This window comes from Girardinichthys multiradiatus, chromosome 20 (genome assembly GCF_021462225.1).
Source record: "Girardinichthys multiradiatus isolate DD_20200921_A chromosome 20, DD_fGirMul_XY1, whole genome shotgun sequence".
NCBI lineage: Eukaryota > Metazoa > Chordata > Actinopteri > Cyprinodontiformes > Goodeidae > Girardinichthys > Girardinichthys multiradiatus.
In genome coordinates, this window is record NC_061812.1 from 39,971,627 (window position 1) to 39,991,878 (window position 20,252).

The 20,252-nt window shown below is 43.4% G+C and overlaps 1 protein-coding gene across 3 annotated transcripts in view; it reads right to left on the reverse strand.

Moving 5' to 3' along the window:
* Positions 1–20,252, reverse strand: part of cdh4 (cadherin 4, type 1, R-cadherin (retinal)) — a 437,670-nt gene that overhangs the window by 59,649 nt on the left and 357,769 nt on the right. For all 3 annotated transcript variants that reach the window (XM_047348247.1, XM_047348246.1, XM_047348245.1), the window contains one exon: positions 19,330–19,502. In XM_047348247.1, the coding sequence (XP_047204203.1) occupies positions 19,330–19,502 (173 nt within the window). The remainder of the gene's footprint in view (positions 1–19,329; positions 19,503–20,252) is intronic.

Here is a 20,252-nt window from a genome sequence, read left to right on the forward strand (position 1 = left end):
GTGACCTAGATGACCTGAGCTGCCTGACACCCGTGTTGAGAGTGGCAGCATCTTGCCATCTGTGAGGCGAAGGCTGAAGGAACTGTGTGCCGAGGTTCACTGTCCACCAGACAGAGAAATGGAGTGGATTCCTGGACCCCCTGTCTACTGGAGATCATTTGTTACAGTGAGTAATGACATGTTTCCAACCTGACATAAGGTGGGTTCCTCTTTCTAGAGTCCAATAAGCTCCAAATGACAAGTAGAGTTTGATCAGTCAAATAGTAACACTCAAAAACTTCATTTATTATTTCAGAGATATAACATATAATTCATAGCAGTAGAAGTTGTGTTTTGTGGTTCTTTGCTTTGTTCTTCCTTATAATCCGGATACTACTAAATCTGTATATGGTTAATTAATAATAACTTTAAACAAGTAAACTAAGTTAAGTTCTTACAATCTTTTATGTTTCTTTTTTACGTTTATCCAATCTACATAACATAAGGAATATTCTCTGCAAAATGTTGCATAAAAATTACTTAAAAAGTGAAGATGTGATCGTGAGGTTAAGAGTTGCATATGAAGAAAGCGCTTTCTCTTTGTTCTTCTTCTGCTGCAACTCTTTTAATACAGGCTTATTTTCTCTGTAGTGACATCTACTGTTTAAAATGAGGACTGCAGTGAGAATAGTGTGTCTGAGGCTGGAATATAATATGCAACATTATTCATAATTTGTGTTGATGAGAGACTAATGAAAGAACCTACTCTCTAGCATAGCTGGAGCATAACAGGAAAACAGGCAGAAGAAACATGAAATGTTAAACATCGTTTAAATGCAGCTGAATAAAAATGAAGCGATACCATTAAGGCAGAGCATGAGCGTCCCCACTGACTGGCTCTGTCCGTGGTGCTGAAAGTTCAGGCTGTCCTTAGATTCACCACCTTCTTAGTTATTGTGTGTGTGTGTGTGTGTGTGTGTGTGTGTGTGTGTGTGTGTGTGTGTGTCTGTGTGTGTCCATATTGGCCGTAAATTATCCTCTCTGCTTTGTGGGTTTGTTTTATTCCTATAAATCCATTTGGCTTCATTCTGCCATAGAAAAGAAAGGAAGTGAGAGAGAGAATGGAAATCAAGGACAGGCCACCATTCACTCCATGGGGCCCGCTCCTTTGTTCAACATCCACAATGAATCTTAGTGATGGTCTAATGTCTGTTTGTTGCTGTGCAAGCTTTAGCACATTCATCTGGGACCACACTCTCTAATGACTTGAAGTCCAGTGGCACTTTTGATTTCTTAAAGAAACAACAATAAACCCAAGCAGAGGTCTGGTAGTTACAGATCTGGTAAATAATGCGTCTTGCATTGTAGGCTGATTTAATTCTTTAGGTTGTGTCTTTTTTCTTCCCTCTGGGTTATTGTGTTCTTTTGGTAATGCACATTCTCAGCTTCTTTTGATCTCTTGAATGTTTTTTATCACGTCTTGGCTGTTCAGTGTTTCTCTGTGTGCCGCTTCTCAGCCTGTCTCTTTGCCTTTATCTCTTTGTCTCGCTCCGTTTCTTTTTAATACTAAAGGGATGCGGCTGATTGGGAGAACAGTCTGAGCTCCGAGGCCAGTTAAAGCCCCCAGCTGGTGCCGTTCAGCATCTCTCCGAGTCATTATGAAGTGCGTGGACATGGTAATCTGCACCAAACCAGCCCTATTAATGAAAACTCAATACTGGCTGCCCTTTATTAGATTCATAATGAAATATCAATACCATCTCACCTCATCCACTGCCTCAGTAAACAGAACCCCCCACTGAATGTGCATCTCTGCAGACTCATTGAGATCCTGCACATGCATCAATCTTAAAATAGCAGCAGATGGTTATGAGTAGCTAACAGGCTGGAGCTTTGATGAATGCGTCATCCTCAGGTCAGATAAAGAGAAACTGAGCCAGTAGGTGGTGCTGTTGTACGAGGGGGGGGGCATGCTGCCAGTGCGTGCCTTCCTGCCTTCCTGGGGTTATGTCACCCATCTGAGAGTAGTTACAAGTTTACGGCCCTCCTACTGCACACATATGTATCCATTAACCCTGCGGTGAGTGGGAACAGGTGGGACTCAGACACGTAAAAGCACTCAGTGTACATGTGTTTATACACATCAAACGTACAAGCACAGAAACACTCTCCCCTGTCCAAAAGGGCCCTCTAATGAGTACAACAGAAGTGCTGAACAGAAAATCTCTCTGTCAGATTAAAGTCCACCACTGGCAGGAGACACAGCTCACAACCAAACAGCAACAGTCCAGACCAAACTTAATCTGCACAAGCAATGAGCCATCAGAGACCAGAGAAACATCTGCATGCAGAGCTCTACCAACCATAAAAACCCCAATCCCTTTTCACACAGCCCAAATTAGACAGCTCACCGTCCAAGAGACTGAATACAAATACTGGCAAATGGCTTTACGTTACCAGTGTTGGCTTCTAAAATTGCCCAGCAGAGCAGCTGTCAGGTCAGGTGGAAATAGCTGGTTGCTCTTAATACGCAAATGAATGAGCTCCAGTGGGACTTTGTTAGCAAAAAAACAAAAAACAAACAAAAAGAAAGGGGATTTAATGTTGATGTGAGCTGGTGAAATCCAAGTGGAGAGTAATGGCTTTCTGGCAGCAAGACATCGAGAGGTGAAAAATTAACTCAACTAAGTGTGTCTGTAAAGGACTACTCAGGGAGGGTAAAAACTTGCAGACTAGATGAGTAAGACTTGCTGCTGTCTTAAATTGGGTGAATTTTGTTCTGGCTTGCTAGGCACCCACTGACCACACTCATTGGCTTGTCACTTGTAATCTGCGTCAAATGGTCCAATACTCTCTGCTCCCTTCTTTCATTCCCTCTGTCAACTTCAGTGACCCCATAAGTCACTGACCTCATCAACCTAGCCTTGCTCTGAGCACTTATATATACAATAATGTTAACAATTTTAATTCATTTAATTAAAAGTTTGTTGGGTAAAACAAAATTCCATGGTGGCTATGAATATTTTTTTTCTGGGCATTCTCTTTTTTTTTTGTTTATACAGCAAGTACTCAAATCACTGTGCCTTAAAGATATATACTTTTTGACACATTGGAACCACAAACTTCAGGAAACAAGATTTTATATTACTCTTCACAAAATAACTCAAACTCAATCACACTGGACAAAGGAGGTCTCTGGACAGCAATTTGTAAGTCTTACCACAGATTCTTAATTGTATTTAGCTCTGTGCTTTGACTGTGCCATTCTAACGCATGACTATGATTTGAGCTTAACCATCATGTAACTATGTCTATATGTTTAGTTTAAGGGTTTCCAAAGTGGCACTGGGTCAAATTGCGGCCCCACCTACCGCAGTTCAAGAATGGTACAAATCTGGCTCTTTTGCAAATGGAACTGATGCTCTTTTAGCTATTTTTTTAGGACAAGATTTTCTGTCAGGATCTATGTCAGGGTTGTGTTTGTTTTTATTTCCCTTAGATCTGGTTTCCTTTAGTTTTGTCATTCAGTCTGGTCCCTTGTTTACCTTCAGTTCTGTGCTTATCTTGTTAATTGGTCACATTCCCTCTTTCTCCCTGCAGCCCTGATCAACACCTGTTACAGATTCCTCCTGATTGCCTGTCTCCCTGCTCTATTGGTTCTCACTTCATTCCCCTCAGTTTATAAGCTCTCTGGTTTGCATTGTTCATCACTGGTTCCTTCCGTTAACACCTCGTTACCTACCCTGTGTCTTTACCCTGGTCTGGTCCTGAGTTCTTACATGTCTGTTGCCTGGATTTTCATGTGGCTTATGTTTTTCACCTGCCTGAGTTCCTGTGCCTGGTCAGCTGTAAGTTTATTTTTCTATTAAAACTTTTCATCAACTCCACTCAATCCTGCATTTGGATCCTACCTTCAAAACTCATCATGACAAATATCTTCTTAAGCAGTAAATATTAGGCATAACACAGCTTCCCTGTCCAAGCTGAAGACAAGTGTCCCCGCAGCATGATTCTTCCACCAGAAATCAGAAATCAGAAATCAGAAAAGCTTTATTGCCAAGTACGTTTTTGGACATACAAGGAATTTGTTTTGGCGTAGTCGGTGCAATACAATACAAATTAAACAGTATAAACATATCTACAATATCATATAAATATATGTGAACAGTTTTAAGTGAGTGAGAGTAAATATAACCCTAACCCTACAACAGTGCAGGTGATCATTGTGCAAGTAAAGCAGGAGTCCAAGCTGAGCGTTAATGTAACTCATAGAGTTACAGGTTACAGGTGTCCTGTCAGCAAAAAAGGGGTGGGGGGTGTGGGGGAAAGGGAGAGTGTCAGGGTGGTTTCTGGGCTTTGTTAACCAGGCTGGTGGCAGATGGGAAAAAACTGTTCTTGTGGCGTGAGGTTTTGGTCCGGATGGACCGCAGCCTCCTGCCAGAGGGGAGAGTCTCAAAGAGTCTGTGACCAGGGTGGGAGGGGTCAGCCAGAATCTTCCCTGCCCGCTTCAGGGTCCTGGAGGTGTACAGTTCCTGGAGCGACAGTAGACTGCAGCCAATCACCTTCTCAGCAGACCGAATGACACGCTGCAGCCTGCGCTTATCCTTGGCTGTAGCAGCGGCGTACCAGATGGTGATGGAGGAGGTGAGGATGGACTCAATGATGGCTGTGTAGAAGTGCACCATCATAGTCTTTGGCAGGTTGAATTTCTTCAGCTGCCGCAGGAAGAACATCCTCTGCTGGGCTTTCTTGATGAGAGAGCTGATGTTTGGCTCCCACTTGAGATCCTGGGAGATGATGGTTCCCAGGAAGCGGAAAGATTCCACAGTGTCAATTGTGGAGTCACAGAGGTTGATGGGGGCAGGTGGGGCTGGGTTCTGCCTGAAGTCCACAACCATCTCTACTGTCTTTAGAGCGTTGAGCTCAAGGTTGTTCTGGCTGCACCAGTCCAACAGATGGTCCACCTCCCATCTGTACGCGGACTTGTCACCATCAGAGATGAGTCCGATCAGGGTGGTGTCGTCCGCAAACTTCAGAAGCTTGACAGACTGGTGACTGGAGGTGCAGCTGTTGGTGTACAGGGAGAAGAGCAGAGGAGAGAGAACACAGCCTTGGGGGGAACCGGTGCTGATGGTCAGGGAGTCAGAGATGTGCTTCCCCAGCCTCACGCGCTGCTTCCTGTCAGACAGGAAGTCAGTTATCCACCTGCAGGTGGAGTCGGGCACACTCAGCTGGAAGAGCTTCTCCTGTAGCAGAACTGGGACGATGGTGTTGAAGGCAGAGCTGAAATCCACAAACAGGATCCTGGCGTAGGTTCCTGTGGAGTCCAGGTGCCGGAGGATGAAGTGAAGGGCTAGGTTGACTGCATCGTCTACAGACCTGTTGGCTCTGTAGGCAAACTGCAGGGGGTCCAGGAGGGGGTCGGTGATGTCTTTGAGGTGTGAGAGCACAAGGCGCTCAAAGGACTTCATCACCACAGAGGTCAGGGCGACGGGTCTGAAGTCATTAAGCCCTGTGGTCCTTGGCTTCTTGGGAACAGGGACGATGGTGGAGGACTTGAAGCAGGCTGGCACATGACATGTCTCCAGTGAGGTGTTAAAAATGTCTGTGAAGACTGGAGACAGCTGATCAGCGCAGTGCTTTCAGGCTGGCTGGTGAGACAGAATCCGGACCAGCAGCTTTCCGGGGGTTCTGTCTCCTGAAGAGTTTGTTGACATCCCTCTCCTGGATGGAAAGAGCCGTCCTCGGCGTGGGTAGGGGGCTGGTGGGGGGGAACTTCAGGGTGGGGGTTGGAGGTGCCAAGGCCCCTCTTGAGGTTGGAGAGATGGGGTTGGTGGATTGTGGCTGCAGCTGTTGGGGGGCGTCGTGAGGGATGGTTGCAGGACTGTCCCTTTGTCTTTCAAAGCGGCAGTAGAACTCATTCAGGTCGTTGGCGAGGCGTCGGTCGTTGATGGAGTGGGGGGCTTTCGACTTGTAGTTGGTGATTTGCTTGAGCCCTTTCCAGACAGACGCAGAGTCGTTGGCTGAGAACTGGTTTTGGAGCTTCTCAGAGTACAGTCGTTTGGCCTCTTTCACTGCCTTGCCAAACCTGTACTTTGCCTCTCTGTATATGTCTTTGTCCCCACTCCTGAAGGCCTCTTCCTTATCCAGTCTTAACCTTCTGAGTTTAGCTGTGAACCAGAGTTTGTCGTTGTTGTAACTCACCCTGGTGCATGATGGTACACAGCTGTCCTCACAGAAGCTGATGTAGGAAGTCACAGCCTCTGTGTACTCGTCCAGACTGTTGGTAGTAGTCCTGAACACATCCCAGTCTGTACAGCCTAAACACGCCTGGAGATTCTCCACAGCCTCACTGCTCCACTTCCTTGTTGTCCTCACAACAGGTTTGCAGAGCTTTAGTTTCTGCCTGTATGCAGGAATCAGGTGGACCATGATGTGGTCGGATTGGCCCAGTGCAGCACGTGGAACGGCGTGATAAGCGTCTCTGATGGTGGTGTAACAGTGATCCAGAATGTTGTCCTCTCTGGTCGGACATTTTATAAACTGTCTATATTTGGGGAGTTCGTGGGTGAGATTACCTTTGTTAAAGTCGCCAACGACGATAACTAAGGAGTCCGGGTTGGTCCGCTCCACACTCAGTATCTGGTCGGCGAGCATGCGCTGTGCGACCTGCACGTTAGCTTGCGACGGGATGTAAACACCGACCAGGATGAACGAAGCGAACTCATGGGGGGAATAGAAAGGCTTACAGTTTATGATGAAGGCTTCCAGGTCTGGAGAACAGTGCTGCTGAATCACTGTCACGTCATTGCACCAACCACTGTTGAGGTAAAAACAGATTCCTCCACCTTTTGCTTTGCCGGAGAGTTCCGTGTCTCTGTCCGCTCTGTAGAGCTGGAATCCTGCCAGCTGCAGCGCAGAGTCCGGTATTAATCCACACAGCCACGTCTCCGTGAAGCACAAAACTGCCGATGAATAAAAGTCCCTGTTTTTCCCCAACAGCAGTTGTAGTTCCTCCATTTTGTTGGGAAGTGAGCGCACGTTAGAGAGAAATATTCCAGGTAACGGTGTTCGTAGTCCACGCTGGCGAAGACGTACCAGCACCCCAGCCCGTTTCCCTCTCTTCCGGCGTTTCACCGCGTGAACAAAGGTGAGCGCACCTTTGACCAGAATGTCCAAATATTCCAGAGCAGTAGGCAGAAAAGTTGGAAATAACTTCTCTGGTGTAGTAGCCCTGATGTTCATGAGTTCTTCTCTGGTGAGAGAGCTCCGGGTACCATCACAGAAGACCGTTTTAAAGCAAAAAACTAAACAAAACAATGCGCACCAACACGCCGAGGCGACCATCTGCGGCGCCATCATATTCATGGGTTAAGGACAAAAGCAATGACGGTTTTAATAAAACCCACAACATTGAAAACTCACTATGAACAGCATACCACTCTCCGAAGGCTCTTTCAATCACTTTGTAAAGACCACCGACTCAGATATGAAGGTAAACCTGAGTCCACTTAATTAGATACGCCTCCACATTTATGCAAACAGCTCACATAGATAAAAGAAGCTGTGATACACCATTGAATAAAAAAAAAAAAGAAAACTGAGTGAGGAGGTTTAATTGACTGTTCACCTGCACATAACAGCAAAATACTCAGGATTGGTTTAGGCTTAAATTCTGAACAGACTGCTGCTGACATCAATAGATGAAAAAAGACAAAGCTAGTGTGCAAATAAAAACTTGTATTGCAGCAGGTCATGCTTTCTCACTAAAACTAGACACAAAGGAAAAAGCGTTCTAAAAGGATTCTTTGTGGAAACTATTACAAAAAACAGAAAAGCGAATAAAATCTAGTTCTGACCAAATTTAAATACAGTACTGGGCAAAAATTTCTTGCAGGTGTAAAAAAATGCTGTAAACAAAGAATGCTTTCAGAAAAACACTGCCTGGCCAAAGAAAAATAGTCGCCACCTGGATTTAACTAAGCAAATAAGTACGAGCCTCCAATTGGACAATTACTGCATGGGCGATTATGTTTCAGCTGGCAACAAGTTATTTAATCCCAACTGGTGCAATGCGATGCTTCTCATTTCTTAAACAACCGTGTCAAAAGACACATCCGTGGTGGTGGAAAAGATGTCTGTTTTAGAAGGGTCAAATCATTGGCATGCATCAAGCAGAGAAAACATCTAAGGAGATTGCAGAAACTACCAAAATTGTGTTAGGAACTGTCCAAAATATTTAAAATGTTTTTAACCATGTCCTGTCTGGCAGAGAAGCACTCAGAAATGTTGTCTGACTGCCAAGAAAAAGCCCAACAGATTTACTTTCACAAGTGGAGCATTACAGCTAACGCTTTAAAGCTTGATATTTATAAAATAAACTTTATTAGAAACTGCTTTGGGATTATTTCAATTGTTACAGACACAGAGAGAGAAATGAAAAGGAAAAAAATAAGAAGCACGAAAGAGAGAGAGGTGGGGCAAAAACAAAAAGGGGAGAGAAGGAAAAAAGAATGGAAGAAAGAAAGAAGGATGAAAAGAATACAAGATAACACCTTGCTTGTTTCTACACCTGCAGAAACATTAATATTAACAGCTTTTTTTATCAAGAAGTGCACGGTACTAATGAATGCAAGATGTATTTAGTGGTAAATGTGGCTCAATATAGAACATTTGTGTATCTGTTAACACCTGAATCTAAACACCTATGGGAGAATGAGCGCGCTTGTGTATACAAGGTTTCTCCATAAAACTATTCAATAGCGAGTGTGAGGAGCCAAAGACTTGCCTCCCTGGACCTGAGACAGATACGGAGGAGATCCGAGCCACAGACATCCAAAGGCCCCCCCAGAGCACAGGAACCCAGGTGAGAGTCCCAGGGGAACCACCCAGCAGCCACAGTGCAGAAACCCCAGGGAGCTGCAGTGATGAGCCCACAGGCCCCACCGGCAGTCGTCTACGCCTGAGCAGATCCACCCATGGACCCAGAGACCCGAGACCCCGGGACATATCACTCACCAAGCAGAGGCCTGACTAAGCCCAGGGGTTCAGGCCCCGGCAAGCAGCCACCGGGAGTGAGCCAGCACAAACCAATGAACCCAGCCCCGGACCACGAGAACCACAAGCACACCAGCGGGCAGAGACACCGACCACTGGCAGGTAGTGTGGTGGGGAGGAAAAATGCCCTACATTTCATGTGGGGACTAAACTGATTCAGGAGAGGGAGCAGTCCAAGACCCAACCTGACACAAAAAACAGACACACACAGTCACAATTACACATTCCCACCCTCATGCGTACACATAAAAACACTCACGCACCCAACGTAAAGAAAAACAATGGATGTCGCACACTCACTCCCCATACATACTCTATATTCCCGGGTCCAGGTGCCAATACCCCTTAGGAGCAACCAGCCCCCGGACCCAGGAGGTGGTCCCCTTCCCTCCGGTGGTGGAGACAGGCAGACTCCCAAAGCTTCTGAACCCGGGCTGGGCTGGCCTGGGCTGGTGCCTGAACCTGAGTGACCCCGGCCTGGACCCCGAACCCCTGCCCTAACTCCAGTCCCCAACGGCCCCCATCCTCATCCGGAGAGGGGGGCATGTACAAAAGATGGATCTACATGGTCCAAATTAGCCCGCCAACCAGAGCCGCTACAGGATGAAATAGTCCCAACCCCCAACTGAATTCCGATCCTAACCCCATAACCCCCCCATCCCCAATTAACCCCAATATGAATTTCCCCACAGGGCCACCCCCAACCAGGACACAGATGTCGAACACATGCCCCCGAACTCAAATGCCCTAAATTCCCTCTCCACAGCAAAGGTGCACACCTCCACAGGTGAGCTTCATCCCCGAAAAGCCGACGGAGCCACACACACAGCACAAGCTCCACACTCCAAGCACCCCAACTGCATCCTGCCCCCAACACACAGCGCGCAACAGGGCAGACACCATCAAGCACCGTGCCAAAATGGAACCCCGCAACCCCACACCAAGAAGAGGACACAACCACCACACGCTGCAGCCCCTCCATGCCAATCTCCAGCCCACCGCCACGACCCCCAGATCCCAACCAGAAGACCCGCTCCCTCTCCTGGCCTCCGACCCCATACGGCAAACAGTGAACGGGGGTGTGAAAAGACCCCAGGCCTACCTCCACCCGCTCAAATGTGGTGTTGATGCGTGTTGTTGTTGTAGGGTGCATGTCTATATGCAACTTAACCCTTAGAGGTGAGTGCAGGAACCAGAGGTTAGGTTAATAAAATACACTCCCTCTTGATGCTATTGAGTCCAATATATTATTAAAAACTGGAAGTATATGGGACCCATCGTCTACGAGGAAGAAATGTCCTGAATGTTCATGATCGGCGATCATCTACGGGCTATGTTTAATAGCGAAAGTAAGTTTCCACATGCACAATGCGAAGGGAACACAAGTTCCCTCACATTCTGCTCGAGTTGATCCTTTAATATAAAAGAAAACCTAAAATGAAATGTTGAAGTCACAGCAATGTACCCTGTCCTGTGGAGGAAAACAACAACTTTAAACATAATTTACATGAGCTGTTCAGAATGTAAATGCATCAAAAGCAACACACTTACATTTGCTAATGTTCATACCTGCGTAACATGTTTTTCTATAAACCAGTATTGCAAACAGTGTAGCAACAGCTTAATGTTTTTTGAAGCATTAAACTAAAGCTAAAGTCCTTCATTTTATCCAAAATAACATGTTCAGTCATCCAGACCCACTCTTTCGTCAATAGACAATAGACATGATTCACTGTAGCCCATTTTTAGGTTGAAAACCTAATTAAGTATGCTAAGTCAAACCTATAACCCAACCCTGGTGTGTTCAATCACCCCAGGCCTGAAATCAGTTTCTGTTTGACCTAGGGCTATGTTAGAAAATAACCAAAATTAGGTGAATTTTTACAAAGCGTTTTTTAGGAGAGTACACATAATACTGCAAGTCGCAAGTAGTGAAACAGTACAATACGAGTAAATATCATCCCCACTGAATGGAGATCAAACTTTATCATAATGCATCTAAACCATCAAGTCAAAAACTACAGCTTACAATATGCAGAAATAATAAAGTTACCTCAGAATTTTGAGGCACTTGGAAGGAAACAAATGTCTTTGTAATATCTTAAAGTGGTCTTGATAAGGTTTTTCAGGTTTTCTGAAGGTCTTAAAAATTCTTTATTTACAATACTTGTTCTTTTGTAAATAAACTTTCACAGAGAATATTCTATTTGTAAACTTTTAAATACTGAAAAATGAACCATTTTGGGATAAAATGACACGCGACTAAATGAATAAACTGTCATGTTTACAAATAGCAGACAATTTGGCAAACAAAATAAATAAATAAATGTCATCATTTAGCACTTTGTTACCAGAAGCCAGAGGCAAAGAGACAATGTTTCCCAATTGTTTAGTTGTATCCAGAGAAATGCCAAAGATACCAGAGCATGGCAGCAATTTTTCCAACAACTTATTTCAAAAATAACAAAGCCACTTCTTAAGAGTTAAAGAGAGTTATTGACATTCTCAACATACCGATTCCCATTGTTGTTTATCTCATTTTAGGTTTTCTTCTTTCTTTGTGAACCCTTCGTGGACAGACACCAGAGCTTTTTACAGAAATGTTTACCAAATCAAAGTAAAGTCTCAAGTTTCTCATGACTGAAAAAATATTTTTCTCATCAAATGCAGCCATGTAGTTTATGGAGGTAAATTTGTCTCAATATTATTCAATCAAACAAAAAACTAATCTCAATAAAGAAAAAACTAATCTCAATCAAAAAAATTAATTGTGGTCAAAACGTTTGTAATATTCAATAAAAAAAAAAAACAACTAATCTCAATCAAAAAATATTAAGTTGTGATCAAAACTTTCAGAGTTGTAACAATGTATTTTTTTTTAAATGGAATATTTTATTTTGGGGAGAAAAAAAAATCTTTTGAAAAATCTTTTTTTGATTAAAATGAGTCATTTTTTCTCACGAAGAGAAAAATTTTATTTGCAAAACATAAACTTTTATTTGCACATGTCAAATATCTTAGGTTACGACTCGCTCTTTTGGTTTTGACGCTCTCTGTTTTTGGTTGAACTCAAGGAATTTTGAGTGCTAAAAACATGAACATCCTGGGCGGGGCCTAAAGACGAACGCTGTAAGGCGTTTCCCTATTGGTTAGCGCTGACTAAAGCGGCCGCTCGAACTGCAGGGCCTGCAGCGTCGCTTCAGTGAGGAGACACCAACTGTACAGAAGAAAACTGCGGTCAAGTGAGCCGACAGTCAGAAATACGCGGTCACACCAGCCGACATCAGCTCTCTCTTAAAGATTAGCGTCGCGCATACAAGGCGCATTACGGTAATGGAGCAGAAAGGACGCCAATCCTGGCAACAGTTGAGAAAATAAGAGGAAAACAGAAAAGTAACCTACAGAACATTTATATTAATTACATTTTTACAACTTTCACATTCATGTTTTATGTAAAAGAATAAATATTTTATATTTTACTGTACAGTTTTGGAGAAATATCTTGTCAAAATACCTCAAAATGCTCAACCATTATATGCATTTGTCCCACTTTCAGGAATTTATTTCTCCAAAACCATGAGAGGTGACAACACAATCTCTTCGCCCCGCCCAGGATGTTCATGTTTCCAGAACTCAAAATTCGTTGACTTCAACCAAAAACAGAGAGTGTCAAAACCAAAAAAGTGAGACTCGTAACCAAAGATATTTGACATGCGCAAATAAAAGTAATATTTTTTGATTGAGATTAGTTTTTTTTTATTGAATATTGGGGTTAGGGTGTGTTTTTCTTTTGAAGAACTGAGTGTCTTTTTAATTATGTAAAGAACATCCATTTAGCCCAATTTGTTTTTCAAATGTTCTGCTCCTTTATTAGATAGTGCACTAGATAGGGTTTGTATGAGGAACTCTGCCGTAACAGAGAAGTACACTCACCGGCCACTTTATTAGGTACACCTTGCTAGTACTGGGTTGGACACCCTTTTGCCATCAGAACTGCCTTAATCCTTCGTGGCATAGATTCAAGAAGGTACTGGAAACATTCCTTAGAGAGTTTGGTCCATATTGACATGATAGCATCACACAGATGCTGCAGATTTGTCGGCTTCACGTCCATGATGCGAATCTCCCATTCCACTGGATTGAGATCTGGTGACTGTGGAGGCCATTTGAGTACAGTGAACCCATTGTCATGTTCAAGAAACCAGTGTGAAATGATTTGTGCTTTTTGACATGGCGCATTATCCTGCTGGAAGTAACCATCAGAAGATGGGTACACTGTGGTCATAAAGGGAGGGACATGGTCAGCAACAATACTCAGGTAGGCTGTGGTGTTGACACGATGCTCAACTGGTACTAATGGTTCCAAAGTGTGCCAAGAAAATATCCCCTACACCATTACACCACCACCACCAGCCTGAACCGTTGACACAAGGCAGGATGGATCTATGCTTTCATGTTGTTGACGCCAAATTCTGACCCTACCATCCGAATGTCGCAGCAGATATCAAGACTCATCAGACCAGGCAACGTTTTTCCAATCTTCTATTGTCCACTTTTGATGAGCCTGTGCGAATTGTAGCCTCAGTTTCCTGATCTTAGCTGACAGGAGTGGCACCCAGTGTGGTTTTCTGCTGCTGTAGCCCATCCGTCTTAAGGTTCGACGTGTTGTGCGTTCAGAGATGCTCTTTGCATGCCTTGGTTGAAACGAGTGGTTATTTGAGTTACTGTTGCCTTTCTATCAGCTCAAACCAGTCTGGCCATTCTCCTCTGACCTCTGGCATCAACAAGGCATTTGCGCTCACAGAACTGCCGCTCACTGGATATTTTCTCTTTTTCGGACCATTTTCTGTAATCCCTAGAGATGGTAGTGCATGAAAATCCCAGTACATCAGCAGTTTCTGAAATACTCAGACCAGCCCGTCTGGCACTAACAACCATGTCACGTTCAAAGTCACTTAAATCACCTTTCTTCCCCATTCTGATGCTCGGTTTCAACTGCAGCAGATCGTCTTTACCATGTCTACATGCCTAAATGTGTTGAGTTACTGCCATGTGATTGGCTGATTAGAAAGTTGCGATAACGAGCAGTTGGAAAGGTGTACCTAATAAAGTGGCCGGTGAGTTTATGTTACAGTGGTGCAGGACATGTATGGGAGCTATAAGACAGTGGTAAGGTGTGCTGTAGTTGTGACAGTGGTGTTCAATGTGGAAGTGGGACTGCATCAAGGAGTGGCTCTGAGCACCTTCTTGTTTGCTGTGGTGATGGACAGATTGACAGATGAGGTTAGACGGGAATCTCCTTGGACTATGATGTTTGCAGACGACTTGTGATTTGTGGTGAAAACAGGGAACAGGCGGAGGAAAATCTAGCGAGATGGAGTTTTACCATGGAAAGGAAAAGAATGAAAGTTAGCTGGAGCAAGGAAGTACTCAGGGTAAACAGTCCAGAGCAATGATAAGCGGGGAAAAGAGGTGAAGGAGCATGTCCAATCAGGATAGAACGGGTGGGGAAAAGTGTCAGGTGGGTTGTGTGATAAAAGAGTCAGTTAGAATGAAAGGAAAGGAGTACAAGATTTTGTATAGTTTAGAGACAGTGGCACTGAGGAATAGACAGGAGGCAGAGCTGGAGATAGCAGAGATAGAGGCTGGAACTGCCAGACAAGAGGCCTAGAAGAACACCAAGGAGGAGATTTATGGATGGAGGGAGTGTAAGAGGACATGAAGGAATTGGGTGTGAGAGAAGAAGATGCAGAAGAATGTTAGATAGAGACATATGACTCACAGTGGCAACCCCTAAAAGGGAAAACCCAAAGACAAAGAAGAGACTAAATAGGGCATGAAGGCTTTTCCTTTCCTAGCTCTGAGCTAGCAGAGTTGAATAACAATTATGAAACCATGTATTAAATCTGTATTTAAGACATGTTTGTCTAAACAGTAAACATGTTTTAATGTACACTAGAAATTACAAAATAAAAAGTGAGGTGCAATGGATGAGACAGAATCTCAAGAAGGAAGTTATTTTATGTTTAAAAGCCAGAAGAGTCACATGTTTACATTTGTGGTGGTAGGGCACAATTTTTCTTTTCTGCATTGTTTCCAAATAACAGGCTGGCATGTAAATAACATCTAATGGTTGTTTTGGAGACTTAGTCCCAGCAAGATGCTGTTCTTTGTTGCAGATTATATGTTGAATATTCTACTACAATAAAATATTTATTTATTTTACAGATCACTTTCAGCAGTGCCAGCAAATTTGCCCACATTGGTATTATGTCATTTTAGCAGCTCAATTGAATTTTAGAGTAATAAAAAGTAACAAAGTGGTGTTCAAAAAGCAAGAAATTTCAGAAAGCATTGGCATATTTCTTTTAGCAGAGGAGCATAAATTAAACAGTTTAGTTTCTTCTGAAGGCAATAAATGGCACAGCTCAGTGCTAACTCGGTGTACACAGCAAGCATAATAAAGTGGATATTGAGTGGATATTTTCTTGATTAAATGCTTGCTACAAGCAGTCAACATCCACCTACATGCATCAATACTTTTCATTCAGCAACCATCTCATAATCCTCAGATGGTTCTTGCTGTCTGGCCTCTGGATCTCCGGTGAAACAAGGCAAATTAACATAACTCAGCATCTCAGAGACAATAGAGCCCCAGGCCCATTTAGGATGCAGGTTCTCTGCCTGTATACCCTGGCTAATCTCTGCACATCCTAATAGAGGCTGTGGGCACACGTGTCCTTGAGGCTACTAAGAAGATGTCCTAATCGTCGGTGAGGCAGTCCAATGTGGAGCTGGCAACAGCCCTGGGGGGACGGCTTGATGCCGAGTAACACCACACCATGATCCCCCTCACCCACCCTCCTCCCACCAGACAGTTCCAAGCCAGGGCTCATGAGAGATTGAGACAGCCTGGGGTAATGAAAGACAACAGCTCTGCCTGCCAGACTGCTGGCATGGAAAAGGGCCACAATGGGAGAGTGTCCATGCCAGCTGTGGCTCTTTGACATGCTGCACTCTGCTGCATCTGAGTTGTACTTCATTTAAAAACTGTCATTTCTGTTCCAGAGTAACAAGCAAATTTGCTTTTAGTACACTGGGGGTAAGAACAAATGCAAACAAAACTGTAAAATGGAAGGAAATGCATGGAATTCAACTTATTTCACTAATAATCTGTACAGGGTCCTTTTCCTATCTAGCCTACCACAGTAAATACTTTGAAAAATCCCCTTTCTCTGCAATTACAGTTGCAAGCCTTTTTGGAGCCTGTTTCTAACAAACATGCGAAAACAGCGACATTTTTTGTCCGCTCTGATAAATTCTAATCGTTGTCAGATTCTCAATTGGATTCGCATCTGGACTTTGAATGGCCCATTCAACACATCTATTTTCGCATCAATTCTGACCAGCTTCTCATTCCCTTCTAAAGAAGAGCATTTCCATAGCATGATGCCACCACCATCTTTCACAGAAGGAATGTTGTGTTCAGGGCGCTGTGCAGAATGTGACGTGTTACTGTGTGTTAGTTTTCCTCCACACAAAGAATTTTGCATGCAGGCCGACAAGTTCAGTTCTGGTCTAATCTGAACAGGGCACTTATTTCCATGCTTGCTGTGTCTTCTAAATGGCTTGTGGCAAACTTTTTCCATCAATAGCTTTCTTGTTGCTACTCTTCTGTAAAGGCCAGCTTTGTGGAGTGCATGAATGACTACTCAAGATTTACTATGGACCTCTTGTCTAATTGTCTGAATAACAGAAGGTTATGTCTTCACAAACCTAAATAACACTATGTTCAGATGATGGATTGACAAATTTGGGAGATTGTTTCATAACTTAACCCTGCTTTAAACGTGTTTGCTCCCATACAAATCCTTTTGCATGTTAACACAGAGATAAATTGTAGCTTTATCTGACCAGAGCATCTTCTTCCATGATTTCTGTGTACCCTACACAACTTGAGGCGAGCTGCAAACAGGACTTCTTTAACTTTTAGTAATGGCTTTCTTCTTGCCGTCAACATATGTGGATCGAATGACTTACAACTGTACAGCAGTTAACCGATTCTCCTCCCTAAGCTGTGAATCTATGCAGCTCCTCCAGAGTGCTTCTCTATTAATGGTCTCTATGTCCAGCCTCTCAGTTTTAAGGGCTATGACCATGTCTTGGTAGGTTTGTGGTAACCTAATTCTGCTTAAAACTTCTCCATACTGCTGTTTGTTCACTAATGCTCTCTAAAAACCGTCTGAGGCCTTCACAAAGTAGCTGGATTCATAGATTAAATTCCACACAGGGTTATTCTGTTTAGTAATTAGGGGACATCTGAACCATTTTATTTAGGGATACCAAGGTAAAGCAGGGCAGAATACAAATTCACGGCACAACATTTAGATTTTTAGTTGCAAAAATGTTAGAAAACCAAGCATAATTTTCTACCACTTTCCAAATATCCTCTACTTTGTGTGGATCTGTCACCCAAAAATCCACTAAAGTACATTAAAATTTGTGGCTGTAAGATGACTAAATGTGAAAAAATCCATTGGAGCTATAAATTCTTTCGCTAAATGCTGTAAATCTTATCTAGCCTTTATTAACAAAAGAGACAAGACAGAGAAAACAAAAGCATAACGTGATTTGTTACCTTCGTCCCCTGTCCTTCGTCCCCTGTGGTTGGATGTGATGTGCAGAGCAATAGAAGAATAATTGGTATATTTCAAAGTCAGAGGTTAGTGACACCAACCTAACCCTTCATGTACCCCCTGATCTCCTCAACACAAAAGTACCTGCTTCTTCTTTTAGTTACTCCATGAATATTCCAATTAGATGCCAGCATGCCGTTGCAGGATGGTTGCTGCAGGATTAGCTGGAGTGTGACAGGATACAGAATATAAATATATGTACTACACAGGCTATAACCATGTGTTCCCTGTCAGCACATTGAGTGTGAATGTTCATGTCTTTGCATGACACACACTACTTTAGCTGCTCAGAGAGCTCTTCCTCACAGCCCCCTCCCCCCCTGCTTGGGTGCATTTAAAGAGCACAAGCGTGTGCACATGCAGTGTTCGTTAATGTCGACGACCTTGACAGCAGGTGGATGAACTCCCAGGTGTGTCCCAGTTTTAGATAGAGGATCACAGGCAGGTGGGACCGAGAATGGGCTTGATGTGTCCAGATTAATGAGCTTTTTCCTTGCACACATCAGCTGCTAGGGCTACCGTCCGTGCCAGGATGGAAACAGGGACAAAGCCCTGGCACGTACTCACTAGATTCATTTATATTGTCACACAAATGTGCCACGCTGTTAAGCCATGCCAGCTCCATAAAAAATTTGGATAAGGAAGAGGGACTGATGTATTGTTTATCTTGTTATAAAACCATCTTTTGTTCTTCAGATATTAACAGTAATTATTCCCAAAACAACAGCAAAAAAAGCTTGCTCTTCTGTTGGCAAATTTCCAAAACGTTGGTCAGGTTTAATGTGAAGAGGGACCAGTGGGACCTCTTAGAATATAAACATTGTGAGACACACTCAGCACTGTATTTATGTGTGCAGTAAAATAAGCTAACTAAGTTACGAGGGTGGGAAAATCCTAATAATGGACAGCACATAAATTGATTTCCTGATTTTGTCATTTTTGATTCTCAAAACCTTATTCCACAGACAAAACAGATACTTCTGTGGATACGTGAGTGAGAAAGAGAGAGAGGCAGTGAAGATAAACAGCAACTGGACCCAGTTTTAGAATAAACAAAAGTTGACCTCTGTGACCTCCCTCATTAGCAGCCCACAGCGGAAGATGGAGCAGGGACGACGTGTGCCATGTTGTTGGTGGTGTGTGGGTTGGTGAGCGACTACAGAAAGCAGCACATAAGTCGAGGATGAGACAAAAGAGAACTATAAAACCAACCCTCTCGTGACCCCACAAGCAGAGAGGTGCTGAATTTACGTGGCCATTATCTCAGCTCCTCGCTCCACACTGAGACCAACATTAAATATTCCTCAGCTCATTTTTGTTTGGGGATAAGAATTCAATAAAATATCTGCAATTAATGGAGGGTATACTGTTAATGGCTTTATTTGTTTTGCTTATTGATATTTTCAGGTAAACCTAAATGTAGTAACTAAATATAAATCCTAAAAAAGAACTGAAGGCTCATTTCATTTAGAAACAGAAGCAAGTCGGAAAATGTACGTGTCCAATATCAATAAACTTTAAAAAAAGTTTGATGTCTTGGCTGGTGAAGCAACAAACTAATTAGAACAGTTTGTAAAGATATAAGGCAAGCACCGACCTCCCTGTCCAGGCCAGCGGCCACAGTAACGATGTCTCCCGTCTCGCTGTTGATGGTGAACATATTGGGGATGGGACTATGGGGGGTCTGCGAGAGGATCCGGTAGCGTACCATACCGTTGGCCGTGGTGGAGTCGTCTGAGTCCGTGGCCGTCACTTGCATCACAGACGAACCTAGGAAAAGAAAGATGGCCAGAGTGAGATACAGGTGATACATAACAGTCTATAATCCCTTGCAAAAGCATTTATACCACTTGAACGTTGAAGTTTTACAAATAAAAATCATAAAACTGTGGTGAGAATTTGTGTTCCACCAGCTGAATCAATATTTTGTAGAACTACTTTTTGGGGTGTGCCTCTACCAGCTTTGCACATGTACAAATAGATTTTGTTTGCCCATTCTTCTATGGAAAATATCTTAAGCTTAGTTAGCTCATGAAGTAAAGGAGGAATGCAACTCTTTTCTTTTAGAAATAATGGTTATAATAGCTGTATCATTCAGATATTATATCATCTGTGTATAGTATACTTACATACTGTTTCTACTTTTTCCCTTGTAGAAGAGATTTATGATCCCATTGGTACTTTCTGGTTAAATAAAAGTATAAATAAATGAGGGTTGTTGTCAAGCTGGAAGGTGACGCTCTGCATCAGTCTCAAGTCAATTACAGTATCTTGCAGTTTGTCTTTTAGAATTGCCCTGTATTTACCTCTGTCCATTTGCCATCAACCTGCAAGGTGGCGCAGTTGGTAGCACTGTGGCCTTGCAGCAAAAATGTCCTGGGTTCAACTCCCGGTCGGGGGTCTTTCTGCATGGAGTTTGCATGTTGTCCCTGTGCATGCGTGGGTTCTATCTGGGTACTCTGGCTTCTTCCAACAGTCCAAGACATGGTTCTTAGGTTAATTGGTCTATCTAAATGGCCC